Raw genomic sequence first — 13,834 nt, 5'->3', positions numbered from 1 at the left:
ACTATTCCCTCCGTCGTTCATCTGCACCATCATTGTCGCTTGGCTACCCTACCCCCTCCGTCGTTTGTTCTTACCATTACCGTCACTTTGATCGTTCCCGTTGGAAAACTAACAACTGCTTGTTCAATTTCTCCTTTTCTCTTTAATGGGTATTGACATAAAAGTTGCAAAAAATTCAAAATTGATAAAAGAGAAGTTGATAAAAAGATCTTAAAAAGACAATAAAATTGGTGAAAAAGTTGCATTAATGAAGATGAAGGTTGTATCAATTGATGAAAAATTGACAGAGATTTTAGGGTATGAAATTTTTGAAAAAAATAAAATAGATTGCATGCATTAATTGTGGAGTAAAGTAGGATGGAAATTTTATTTATATGTTTCAAGAGTAAAATATTAAATCCAAAATTTTAAGTAATTATTTAAAAATTAAGGAATTTTGGGTAATAAGGTCTCTAATTTTAAACTTATAATTTTGAATTTAACTTTATCTTAGAAACACGTTTTTTATTTTTTATCATTAAGTCAAAAAAGACTTAAATTCTTTATTATTAGTAAGTCAAAACGTATAAATTTACTTCTAATTAACTGCCGCACGAACCCAAAAAGCAAAAAAAAAAAACAGAGAAAGCGCGATGAAAATTGCTCCAATGAAACCTCACTTCTTTAAACCAATTTTACCAAATTTCAAGCATGGAATTGTGAGTTTTTCCATTTATTTTCATTGTTTTTTCTCCATATCGTACATTTTTTTGTAACATAATTTATAGTGCTATGTTATTTTGTTACTATCTATTATTTCTTGTTCTTACATTAATGTATTTTTTCTAGACTAGTTCTTGAAGTTTTGATGGTGTTTGTTGTGGCGAAAGGTTGATTGTAGCATTACTTTGTGGTAATCTTATTTCTATTATTATCTGTTATTTTGTTACTACCTATTATTTCTTGTTTTTATATTGTATATTTTTTAGACTATTTTTTTCTCATGAGCCGGGGGGGTTTGGTTTCTATCAGAAACTGTCCCTCTACCTCTTTTGAGGTAGTGGTACAAGCTGTTATCCTCTCCCCGGATCCCACTCTCCGAGAATGTACTCGGTATGTTGTTGTTGATGATGGTTTACCATTTTTTATAATATATCTCTTATAGTGATATGCTTGTAGTGTTGTGTTCTTGGAATTTTGGTATTATTTGTTATTTTGGATAGATCAATTATAGTATTACTTTGTATTAGTCCTATTTCTGTTATTATCTGTTGTCATGTTACTATTTATTGTTTCTTATTTTTATATTATGTCTTTTTTCTTCTATGCTTTTTTTTTATCGTGAGTCGGGGGTCTATTAGAATTACGAACTGTTGCCCTCTTCCCGGAACCACTTTGTGGGAATATATTGGGTATGTTGTTGTTGATGTTACACGTTTTCTTTTTTTAAAATACATCTCTTATAGTGTTATACTTGTAGTGTTGTGTTTTTAGAGTTTTGTTGGTATTTGTTGTTTTGGATTGATTGATTGTAGTAGTACTTTGTGGAAGTTTTATTTCTGTTATTTTGTTACTACCTATTGTTTCTTGTTCTTATATTATGTCTTTTTTTTAGAGTTTTTTTTAATCACGAGCCGTGAGTCTATCAGAAACAACCTCTCTATCTCATGTATAAGGTTGTGATACGGATTGTGTACACTGTACTCTCCCTAGACCCACTTGGTGGGAATATACTGCATATATTGTTGTTGTCATCTCTTATATAAACTTTTGAGATATAGTTTATACTGTTTTCCCTAGGATATAGGGTTAACTATTTCCATCATTACCAAAAAAAGTCTTTACTTTTTGAAAAATGTGAGAGTTAATATGTCTATATAAGTTGAGTGAAAGTCACTTTCTTTGATAAAAAAATTGAAATCTAGAAAAAAAGGTGTTTTTCTACAGATCATATGAGAAATCAAATCCAAGATATTGATGAAAAAGTAAATACAAGTAGTAGCTTTTGTTTCTTTTTTAGGGGTTCCTATTGTTATTATTAGTTATCTTATATAACTGGAAATTATGAATTTTTTTTCTTAAAAAAACAGGGGGAGATTGGTCAAATCTTGTAGCTTTTGCTCAAACAGTATATTTTTCAAACTAAATTTAGAATCCAATTATTAGTACTTGGACTCGTCGTTTTAATCAGAGCCCATAAAATTGAAATCTTGACTCGTCCTCAATTTCGAACCCTTAGAAATTACTGACGTAGCTGGTAAAGTTGTTGCAATGTGATCAAGAGGTTGTGGGTTCAGCCCATGAAAATAGTCTTTCGCAGAAATGCAGGGTAAGGTTATATATAATGGGTGTTACACATTGCGAATCTGGTTAGTTCATCAGTGGGCAAATGGCTGAACAAGAAAGTATACAAGGTGAAATTTAAACGGTGATTTGTGAAAATTCTTTGAATCTGTTGGGGATTTGTAAGATTATTGATGATTTCAATTGCAATAGTCTTTATATTTAGTCTACTGGAATGTTTTAAGCTATGTTGCTTGGACTCTTCAAAAAAGTCGTCGGATGCGTGCCTGATGTCCCAAAAGAAATGTATGTTTTAAGAATCCAACATTGGTGCGGCAACATAGGTTTTTAAGTACTTATAAATACTGTATTGCAGAAAATCCCAATAGCTTTTTCCAAGCATCTGAAGGGAATTAATCAAGAACGTGCAATATTGAGAAGGGGTGGTAAGAAGTGGTGTGTGAAAGTGAACGGACGGCTATTAGGAGAGGGTTGGGCAAAGTTTGTAGAGGAACATGATTTACAGTTGGGAGATGTATTGATTTTCAGACATGAAGGAGCAATGGAGTTTGAAGTTTCCGTCTTTGATTCAAATCAATTTGAGAGAAAATACGAACATACTGCGGAAGGAGTTAATGAAGCAGGAGAGGAAATCAATCATACATGCAAGAAATTCACATCACAAGGTTCGGAATTTGGTCTCTATTTCAGCTCTCTTATATTTTTATTTCGATAGTACATTGGAAAAATGTTAAACTACTTAAAGTCGTGCATAATCTACGCTTGAATCGGCTAGGAGCAAAAACTTCGTTTCATTGATTGCATCTTCGGTGATTATCAATTTATCTTTTTATGTATGTGACCTTCATTCGCCAGAAAATCCGCACATTTATTTGCATCCCTCTAGATATGAATAATATTCACCTTGTTGACTTCGAGAGAGTATTTGCGATCTTTAATAATAACCCTTAGATGGGCTTGATAGCCGGTAGGTAGTTTGTTTCCACTTCTAATTTTGTATATAGTTTGAGCCTTTGTTCGATGTTTCATGGTTCTGTAGTAATGGCTTGAGGTATATAGGTGTAAGTTTTCCTTAATATTCCTTTTTGGATTGGGTTCATCCTGGACATCCCATTAGTGATGGGGAAATCAGTTTGGAAGGAGACAATTTTAATTAAAATATAAAAGAGGTTAATAGTATTTCTTATCGCTTATCTTGCACCTGAACTATTTCTCTTGTACCAAGTAACTTTGCCCATCAAGACTAAGGCAAATGGAACGAGATCACGACTAGTGTTTTTTTGGGCCCTCTCCGGGATTTGAACTTAAGACCTCATGGTTCTCTTCACGCTTCATTGGCCACTAAACTACACCTTTGGTACATAGACTCGGATAGTAGTATAGACGCTAATACAGTCTTTTCGAGGTCTCCTGAAGATTTGATTTGATAGAATTTAAAAATATTGTGCTAAGATATGCAAGCTGAAACAAAATAACTAACGAAGAAAATTGAAAGCAGAATTTATTCTTTTCAAGTAAAATGTGTTACATTAGGCTAGCTTAATTAACCAAATTGTGGGAATTACTTGATTTATTTACATATGATATTTGACTAAAACGTGATCATGTAATACAATTTATAGAGTTCTAAACTAGTAGATTAATCAACGTCATACGTCGAAAAGTAGTTTTACTATGCTGTACATAGGAGGAAAGATTGCCTTCGACGCAGGTTCAATCATGTTGAACTATTCTTACGTCTTCTTTTCCGTGTCTTTTATATGAACATTTTTGTTACTAGCAAAAACAACAAAAAAGCCAAAGCTCGACAGCAAGTCACCACACGAAGTTTTCCCCAAAGTAGAAGCTGAAGATAACATGCCTCTCGGTCGCCCTCATTTCATTTATACTATCACACCTTATTTCCTTTCACGGGATCATTTGGTAAGTTCAAAACTAAATTCTACTTCATTTGTTACACTTGGAAAAAAATGTAAAAGGGGAAAAGACGAACTCATTTTGTTAATTTGAAAGTATGAAGCATAAACTTGAACTGTTTTTGTGCTGTTGGTTTGAAAACTGTTTCAGCAACTTCCAGTCCCATTTGCTCGGGATAACGGTCTCACGGACAGGAAATGTATGATAACAATAAGGGATGAGCAAAGGTCTTGGAAACTTATACTATATTCGTCTGGCGCACACACCTACATTAGCGGTACATGGCGTAAATTCTGCATCGCAAATTGCTTAAAGGAGGGAGATCAGATAATGCTTGAGATTGTTGCAAAAGGAAAGAATCCTATATTGAGATTTTACGGCAAGTTTCTCATCTTAGACCTTCTCTTAAATTTCATCCATTTTCCACTTTTTATCTATTTCTTTCTTTAAACCATAATATGATGAAATGGCAGTATTATTTTTCTTCTAACAATTCGTCTAGTTATTAAAGTCTTTAAAACTATCCTAAAAAGTTTCGAGGTTTGTGTTGCTTTAGCTTTGATTATTCAGGGTAAATACACAGATGTTAACGTGGTTCTGTAAAACAATCTCAAGATTTTAAGTGGAGAAGGGTAGAGGGCCGGACCATTCTCCATCTAGTTTCGAACTGTGAACCACTAGCCCTCTCGGATTTCTCGGTCATACGAAGAAAAAAAAATCTCAAGATTGTTGGGACTCTTACTACTGTCAACAGTGAATTATCTTTTGAAATTTATTTTCTTTACTCTGAATTGTGACGATAACAACTCTTTTCTACTTCAACTTAACGTTCTGCCTTTGGTTTTAGATTCATCTTCAGTTCTACTGTAGTTCTGACATTGTTATGTCAATTAAAAACTAGATCTGAGAGCAAATGCATCACTTCATCCCGAAGGAAAGAAGCCTAATTTGGATGCTAAAAGAGCTTCATCCCGCAGGAAAGAAACAAATGTACTAGCTTCAACATCTGCTAATGCTGACGGTCACTTTGTTACTATTATTAAGCCTTATGCCGTCATCCGACCTCTCCTTGTAAGTAATTCGAATTAACTTTGATTTTTCTTTTTGATTTAAGCCGTTAATATTTAATATCATCAATAGTACATCCTCCTTTTTTTTGGTGATAACACGGCATTGATCTACATATTTGGATAAACTCGAGCAGTATCTTCCAATGGCTTTTGCAAGACCAAATGGCTTGATGAGACGTACTAAAATGATTCTCAGAGATGAGAAAGGAAGATCATGGTCAGTGCAACTAGGACCACTGGGACCTCGTTTTGGAATTACCAAGGGATGGCGACAGTACAGAGAAGCAAATGCTGTCCACGTAGGAGATACTTACAAGTTTGAACTCATCGACAATGGAATGATACCTGTAGCGTATTTTCGTAGTGAGTATATGTTTACTTCCCTTTCATTCCATTACATTCCTCCAACTTATACACGTTTCATTTTCTTCTTCTTTGCCACTAAGGCTATTAGAAAATGGTAGATGTGGGGTGGTGATGGTATCATACTATCATGCCACATCTGTAAGTGCAATGGTTAAATTGTCTCCGTGTGACCTATAGGTCTCGGGTTTGAGCCATGGAGGCAGTCACTAATGCTTGTATTAGGGTAGCTGTCTACATCACACCCCTTGGGTGTGGCCCTTCCCCGGACCCTGCTAACACTGGGTGCACCAGGCGGTCATCTCTTGTCCACTCAAACTTTATTTTCTTTCTGAATTGTGACAACAACTCGTTTCTACTAAAACATTTCAACTTACTGCATTGGTTTTAAATTTCTTCTTTGGTTTCGGTTCTGACACATTCTTTTTTCAGTTTTAAAGCAAGATCTGAGAGAAAATGCATCATTTCACCCCGAAGAAAAGAAGTCTAAGTTGGACGCTAATGCTAACCGTCAATTTGTTTCTACTATTAATCCCTATTCCTTCCGCAAGCCTTACCTCCTAAGTAATTTGGATTAACTTTAGTTAAGCCCTTATTAGCTATGATCTTCTGTAGTAGTTTCTCTTTTCTTATGATAACGCGACATTGATTGGGATAAAACTTGAGCAGTATCTTCCATTGGCCTTTTCAAAATCAAATGGCTTGGTGAATAGACGTTGCAAGATGATTCTCCAATGATACCAAATGGTATCTACAACACCAAAATAGTCCACAAACAGTCACAACAACACTCCTAAATCCGCAACAACAAGACAACAATACCATACAAAAAGCAAATGCAAACTTAAAACAATAGAAGGATAGGTAACTTGACACAAAGAGAACACATAATGTAGCAACTAAAGAGTAAATTAAACTCTAAAACCTCTACAAAATACGTTAACAAGCACCAAGTTCTTATGGTAACCGCCAAGGGAATCAACTCACCTCAAGATCCACCATTTCCAAGCAAAGAACAATATTGGCTTTTCCAAGCCCTAAGCTACAATGGCTAGTCCAAGCCCTACCTAAGAACTACACTAAGGTAGTCTACTCTCAAGAGAGGATTTTCAATGTCTCATATTTTCATCATTAAACAACTAAAAAGAAAAAACCTAATAAGAGACTATATATAGCCTAGCTTATTACATAGTATAATGGACCAAAATACCCTTAATGAAAGAGGAGGTCATGTTTTGTTTCTTTAACATGTGCACACCCCAAAATACCCTTAATGAAGGGTGTTTCTTCAATGCTCCAAAACCTTGGGGTCACACTTCAAAACTTGTAGTCTCGAATTGGTATCAAATGTAAGCCCCCATGAAATCTTCCACACATGGGTTTGTTTAATGGCATGCTCAAAACGGGTCCTCCATGCATGTTCTCGTATCCTCAAGGTGACCAAGTCTTGAGCTTCTATGTATTGGCCTCTAAAGATGTCATCAAAAGATAAGATGACCATTTGTCCCGTATCATCCTCCCCTTCTTGAAAAGGATTCGACCTCGAATCCAAACCTTGCAAAATCGAAGAGAGGACAAAAAAAAATACAAACTCCTCATGGCATGAGGGTTAGGTTTAGCATAACAAATCATCTCAACATGCCAAGGTTGCACATATTTGCAATATAACCAAGGATCCTTTGAATGAAATATTAAAAATTCAATGAAAGATGTACGTTGTATTTGGTTATGGGAGTCACCAAGAGTGACACTTTGCTTGTCATGTAAACCAAGCAACAAGTTGGGTGCACCAACATCACCATTTCCATATTTGGCACCGGGGTCAAATGGGAAGAGTGGCCATAGACACGGGTCTAGACAACACTCCTCTTTCCCGTGGTCTCCACCCAAACTAAATGACATACTCTCTATAATTACATACATATCATTGAAAGAAAATAGAAAGTAGAGAAAGGTATTACTCAAGTCGACTTCTACTAAGGTTCCCTCATATGTGTACTCACTACTAGTTTCCCAATCATCACCATGAGTAGTCTCAACAATAAAGTCACACAAATTAGAAGGAGTAACTTCAAAGACTACACATTCCTTACCCTTAAGAGTACTCTCATCTTCCAAGAAGAGATTTCCATCTTTAGGAGGAATGTTGTCACACCATAGAGGGTTAACATATAGGCTATACCCTCCAAGGTAAGCTATACCATCTTTTTCGCCACTAGGCTCATTAGGAGTATTTATATCATTTTCAAACAAGACATTATACCTAAAAAGTGCATGATCCAACCCACGGGTATATTTGGAACAAGCAAGTTCCTCACTCTCTAAGAGATCAATATCAAGTTTCAAAGCAGATTCAAGAACAAGATTGTCCCAAGAATATCTCTCGGGTTCATTCCCCTTTTGTTGACCAACTTTTTCAAATACTTCACTCACTTGAGTTTGATTAATCACATCACACACATACTCAAGTGGTGGACAATTTTCACAAATAGATTGATCAACACCAATTACACAAGACGATATACTTCCGTGTAACGTATAGGCTTTAACACTAGGTGGACATAAATTGATCTCACAATAAGAGTCAATTTGATCATCAATAGGATCAACTAGTATATTCACACTCACAACATGTACATCATCAACAAAAGGCAAAGAATTATTAGACTCACAAATAAGTAAGCTACTACTCACACTCAATAGGCTACTAGCCACACAATTATCATTCACATGCACAAAAGTGTAAGAATTAGTTATTTTACCTTGAAGTTCTTGAGTCGACTCTCCTTTTCTGTGTTGTGAAGGTCCTCCACAAGCTTGGGCAGCAACTTCACTTCGGCATTGCTCTCCTTTACTTTTCATGTCGGTACATACACAAATGTCTTTAGAAATAGAAGGACAAACAATGTTAGCTCGGTTTGGTGGAAATTCCCTCACTTCGCTCCACACAACCTCTCTTTTATCCACTCTCGGATTACCACCTTGAACACCCTTACTTCTCTCAATCTTTTGTCTCTCATAAGCATTCGAATTGGAGTAAGTATTCACTTCTCTTTGTAGGTCGGGCAATATGTATGTCATGAGGTGATTTCCCTACCGGTTTCTTACAACATTAGGCCAATTTTGCACATTTGGAACTCTATGTTTTGCAAACCAAACGGCACCTAATGACCGTATGTCAATGGAAGAATATCGCACCACACCTCCTCGTGGTATTTAAACTGGGAGAAGACAACTTTGAACCTCTTGGTAACCTTAAACCCGTCCAAGAAGTATGGAACAAGTAAAGGCTCGCGAAACAACCCCAAGTAGTCAACCATGGATGGAAGGATGTAGTTTCTATAGTACCTATCATTTAACATAACGAGGAAGCCCGGTATCCCATAAATGGTCTCCTTTTCGGATTGTACACTCCTTCTCGGATCAACATTGTAAGGCACACAAGTACCTCTCGATTTTGGAGATGCTTACCTTTTTCTTCTCGTTGGACAACCTCCACTAGAGCTAGTATAACCATTCACACTATATCGACCTTGATAAGAAGTACTACACGGTGGAGGATATGAATCTTTACACTCCTCACGTGTACTCTCATCATAGCTCTCATAAGCTTTGCGAACGAAAGGGTTATACCTAACACCAAATCTAGGTTCGAAGTGAGAAGTGTAAGACTCCTCACATGCCTCAATGTCATCATAAGATCTATCACGAGGTCCTACATCATCTCCAAGTTCACCATAAGCACTAGGCACTTCATTCACCTCATTTTCTCCCTCAAAATCGTAACTCTCAAATTTGCCCAAATTTTGATCATGGCTATTTTCATAGCCTCCGCAATCTCCCTCATAGCCATAAAATCCCTCACTACAATCATAATCTCCCATGTTGTAGTCACAATAATCCCCGTCTATTGAAGACATGTTTCCCTTATATAACCTTTGTACCTATACAATGAACAAACAAGATTAGTAGTTTTCAGAATATTTAGTTCTTTTGTACAATTATCAAGTCTGCAAGATTAAAATTTATAGCAAAGAGGCTTGATTTGTATAAATTTTTCTCAGGTAAATAGTCTGGCAAAGATGGCATAAGAGAAGCCATTGACAAAGAAAAATCAGCAGCTGGTGATGTGCAAAGGAAACAAGTATAGAAGAAAATAATTTTCTTTCTTTATACAAATAGTTTTTCGGATTCATTATAAATTTTTTCTAGTCAGTATACATAAAATATACATATTATACATTCCTTGCTCTTTTTGATTTTGATGGTTTTGTGTACGCCTATTTAGGTTAATTTTTCAGCAAAATGACTCAGTGGGCCCCTGTACTAAGTTGGTTTTGTAAGTTGGACACTTCTACTTACATGTTTGTCATTTGAACCCCTAAACTCACTAAAAAGCTATATTTTAAACCCTTTGACCGTTGACTTTGCCTATGTGACATTAAATGACTGACTAGGACAAGGAGAGTGTAGTCACTCGCTTGGGGTGCGAGTGAGCGTCAATTTTTGGCTAATTTTATATTAAAATAATTAAAAAAAAATCCTCCAACTACAACTTTTTAAATTTAAATATATTTTTAAAAGTTAAAAAATAATAAATTTTCAAAAAATAAAATCAAAAGGACCCCTCCCTCAACCCCTCCCTGTCCAGCACCCCCACCCCACCCCACCGTCGTCCGCCAGTCCCCTACCCTCACCAGCTGCCATGGCCATTGTAAAATCACAATTCCAATTGTAAAGTGCAACTTCTCAAGCCTAAAGTACAACAATTCACAACATAAAAACAAACAAATCAACACAATCAAATAGAACTTTGAGCAATTTTTTTCCAAACAAATCAACACAATCAACACAACCAATAAGAATCAGAAGATGAAGATGAAGAATCAACAAGAAACAGACAAACAAGTGATATGGTTTTCTTTCTTTTTCGATTCTCACTTCTCAATTTTTTCCAAACAAACAACAAGAATCAAATAACAAGAATCTTTCTTCTTCGATTCTCACTTCTCAATTTTTCCAAACAAACAACAAAAATCTAATCACCAACAATTACAAATTGAGTAATCCTGAGATCATAATCATCTTCAACAACAACCAAAGCTCAAATACAGACAAACAAACAGTTGAACGAAAAGCTTCAAGAACCGCTAGAAATTGTGCAACAAAAGAAAAAAATAGTGTTTTTCAGGAATAATCTTCTTGCTACTACCTCTCAGCTCTACAATGGCAATCAAAATTGAAGAAACGGATTCACCAACACCAAAGAAATAATAAAAACCCCTTAAACCCACTTCAAGAACTCCTTAATTAACCACCCTAACCCCTACAAAATCTACCAAAACAACAAATGCAACAACTCCCTTTCCCATGGCTGATTTCTCAATTAATTCTTCTTTTTTTTTAGAGTAGATCGAAGGAAAGAAGCAAAAACATGAAGCTTTTGTCAACATCTCTTTCTTTAAGTTTTGCCAAGGCGGCGCCACCGCCGGAGTTGTTGAAAATTTAAATTGGGTTGGGGATTTTGTTCATAATCCTACCAGCAATGCATTAGCACAAAAAGCCCAACTAATTTGCATCATAGTCTATCGAATTTGTAAATTAGGGTTTCTCATGAGCAACTTTTCGTCAATAACTGGGATCCACCACTAACAATAATGGCGACAGTCCCAAAGGTGTATCATTGGGAGAACTTTGTTTGTAGAGAAAGAATGGGGGAATTGAGAGAGATAGGGGGAATCGAGGGAGAGATGGAGAGGCGAGAGAGGAGATGGAGAATGACGAGGGAAGAGAGAGAGAAAGGGGAATTTGGAGGGTTATTTGTTTTTTTCTTTTTTTTTTTTTAAATTTATATTTTTGGCTTACTTTTTTAAAAATGAATTTTATTTTAATTTTTTTTAATTTATCATTTTATTTTTATTATTGATTAATAATTTTTAAAATTAATTAATGAAGATATTATGACGTGGAATTTAATGAGGCATTTAATGTGGAAATGATGTGGAAGTTAACGTGGTAGCAATTGTATTACACACACCGAAATAGGGCTTAAAATATTATTTTTTAGTGGGTTCAAGGGTCCAGATGAAAAACATGTAAGTAGAAATGTCCACATTACAAAACGGACATAGTACAAGGGTCCACTGAGTTATTTTGCCTATTTTTTCATGTTCTTTCTTGGATTTAGTAAAAAATTCTTTAATCTGTGGTATTAAAGAGTTGAAATTTGAGAGTTCAAAAAAGGAAAAAGATATTTTCTAAAAAAAAGGAAGTGACAAAAAAATTATTCTCTCTATTTCATTTTATGTGACATCATTTACTTGATAAGGTATTTAAGAAAAAAAAGAAAGTTTTTGAAATTTGTGGTCTAAAATAATTTTTAGATATTTATATGATTGTAAATCATTTTATTAAGGGTAAAATGAAAAATTTTAAAATTAAGTTACCTCTAATTTTTATTAAGTAACATTCTTTTCAAAACAAATTAAAAGTAAATAAGTATAATATAAAATGAGATGAAAGGTGTAAACTAGAATGAATATGTCGTTTTAAAAAATCAAAAATCTATTATACTTTCTTTGTTTCAAATTACACGTCTCAAATTGAGATAATACAGTTAATAAGAAAATAATGATTGGTAATGTAACTTTATCATTTTGCCCCTATTAATTATGTCATGCTGTTAGTTTCAATATTGATAGAGTTATTGTATGGCTGATACCACAACACTTTTTTCATGGATAATTAAAAGTATGGGATTATCAAAGTTTTTGTAACATTTTTCAAGATTTGATAATTCAATGTTAGTAACAAGGAATAATCAATTACTAAGGGTATAATAGAAAAAATATTATCTTATCTTAATTAATGAAAAAATTAAATAAAATGAAGAATCAAATTAAAAAATTTGAGATGGATAATTTAAGACGGATGAAATAAATAAGTAAAAGTTAATGGAAGGAATAAATTTACTCTAGCGGTCTCAAAATAATTGGCATTATAGACTTTGTTGGCAGAGTGATTTGACTAATGTACTCCCTCCACCTCAACTTGTATTAAATTTTTTAATTTGATTTCTTATTTATTTATCTTTTTTTATTATAATTTTTTTTTCATATTTACTCTTTGTATTAATTATTTTTTTTTCAATTTAAAATATAAATATCATTTACTTGGGTACTGTGGTAAACTATTTATGTTATTAATTATTTTTCTTAATTAATGTGTCATCTCAATTTGAGACGGAGAAAGTTCTCTTATTATTATTTTTTTTTTTATCTTCATCTATTTATGTGTCTCTTAATTCTAGAATAAGAATATTTATTGTTTCTCTCTCCATCCTTGAATTGATCATCTTACTAAAAATAATTTTCATATTAATTGGTCATCAAGACAGCATTAATTACTTTTTTTTATATTATCCATACAATTTTTTTTTTTTTTTGAAAGTATTAGCACTAATTTGTAAAGCTTTTGAGAGGCTTATTAAGAAGTGAATTAGTAAAATTACCTTCTTATTTATAATTTTTTAACTATCCTGTAAACTAAAATGTACTCAACGAATATGAAACGATGGGAGTACTAACAATAGAGTTAAGAAATCGTTAATTATTTTCTAATATTGTAAATATATTAACTATTTTAAATTAATTATTTTTAATAAATATATTAATTATTTTGAAACGGAGAGGCTACAACTGTGCATGTTTTAGTTCTAACATATTTTTTTAGTTGGTTTTTCATTTGGTGTTCGGTGTCTACATTAAAGTCCCGACTAATTTGGATCGCGCATTGCAGGACCCATTAAAGTGACAACGCTTCCAATAGAGTTTTCTTCATACACAAAATCAAACTCACGACTTCTGATTAAGGGTGGAGCAGACCATCCAGTCCAACAGAAGTACGTCTAACATATTATTAATGCTAGCTCCTGACATTTCTAGTGTGGAATTAATTGCATGATTTGAAGTGCACCAATTTAATGTCAGTATTGGGCAGATGAAACACCATTTGTAATTTAAAATAGTAGTTCAGAATTATTTGTGTAATTTATTTTAAAATATAAAAAAATTATACCATTATTAATTTACATAAATTAATAAAATAGCCTGATTTATTACTAAAGCTTTTATTATGCATAAAAATTAGAAATGAATCAAATCACAAGAAATTATTTATTATCTTACCTTACATTTTTCTCT

The 13,834-nt window shown here is 33.8% G+C and overlaps 1 protein-coding gene across 3 annotated transcripts; it reads left to right on the top strand.

Annotated features, from left to right (window-relative positions):
- Nucleotides 1-564: 564 nt before the first annotated feature.
- On the top strand, nt 565-13,632 carry LOC107849222 (B3 domain-containing protein REM10). Of its 3 annotated transcripts, none has more exons than XM_016693857.2 (7): nt 565-698; nt 2,639-2,948; nt 4,064-4,206; nt 4,351-4,579; nt 5,102-5,271; nt 5,405-5,633; nt 13,431-13,632. In XM_016693857.2, exons 1-7 carry the CDS (start codon nt 633-635, stop codon nt 13,541-13,543), a joined length of 1,260 nt encoding a protein of 419 aa, XP_016549343.1. In that variant the 5' UTR covers nt 565-632; the 3' UTR covers nt 13,544-13,632. The 3 variants fall into 3 exon arrangements, with proteins under 3 accessions (XP_016549343.1, XP_016549352.1, XP_016549339.1); XM_016693866.2 differs by lacking the exon at nt 13,431-13,632 and adding an exon at nt 9,698-9,946; XM_016693853.2 differs by lacking the exon at nt 13,431-13,632 and adding an exon at nt 6,066-6,583.
- Nucleotides 13,633-13,834: the final 202 nt, after the last annotated feature.

This window comes from Capsicum annuum, chromosome 1 (genome assembly GCF_002878395.1).
Source record: "Capsicum annuum cultivar UCD-10X-F1 chromosome 1, UCD10Xv1.1, whole genome shotgun sequence".
Lineage (NCBI taxonomy): Eukaryota > Viridiplantae > Streptophyta > Magnoliopsida > Solanales > Solanaceae > Capsicum > Capsicum annuum.
This window is presented reverse-complemented; position numbering and strand designations above follow the sequence as displayed.

Bases quoted from the DNA above. Each gene is read 5' to 3' on its own strand.
- LOC107849222 (XM_016693853.2), top strand. From the start codon at position 633: ATGAAAATTGCTCCAATGAAACCTCACTTCTTTAAACCAATTTTACCA. The intron at 2,949-4,063 runs GTTCGGAATTTG...TTTTGTTACTAG, and splicing joins CAAGAAATTCACATCACAAG to CAAAAACAACAAAAAAGCCA. The intron at 5,272-5,404 runs GTAAGTAATTCG...AAACTCGAGCAG, and splicing joins CCGTCATCCGACCTCTCCTT to TATCTTCCAATGGCTTTTGC.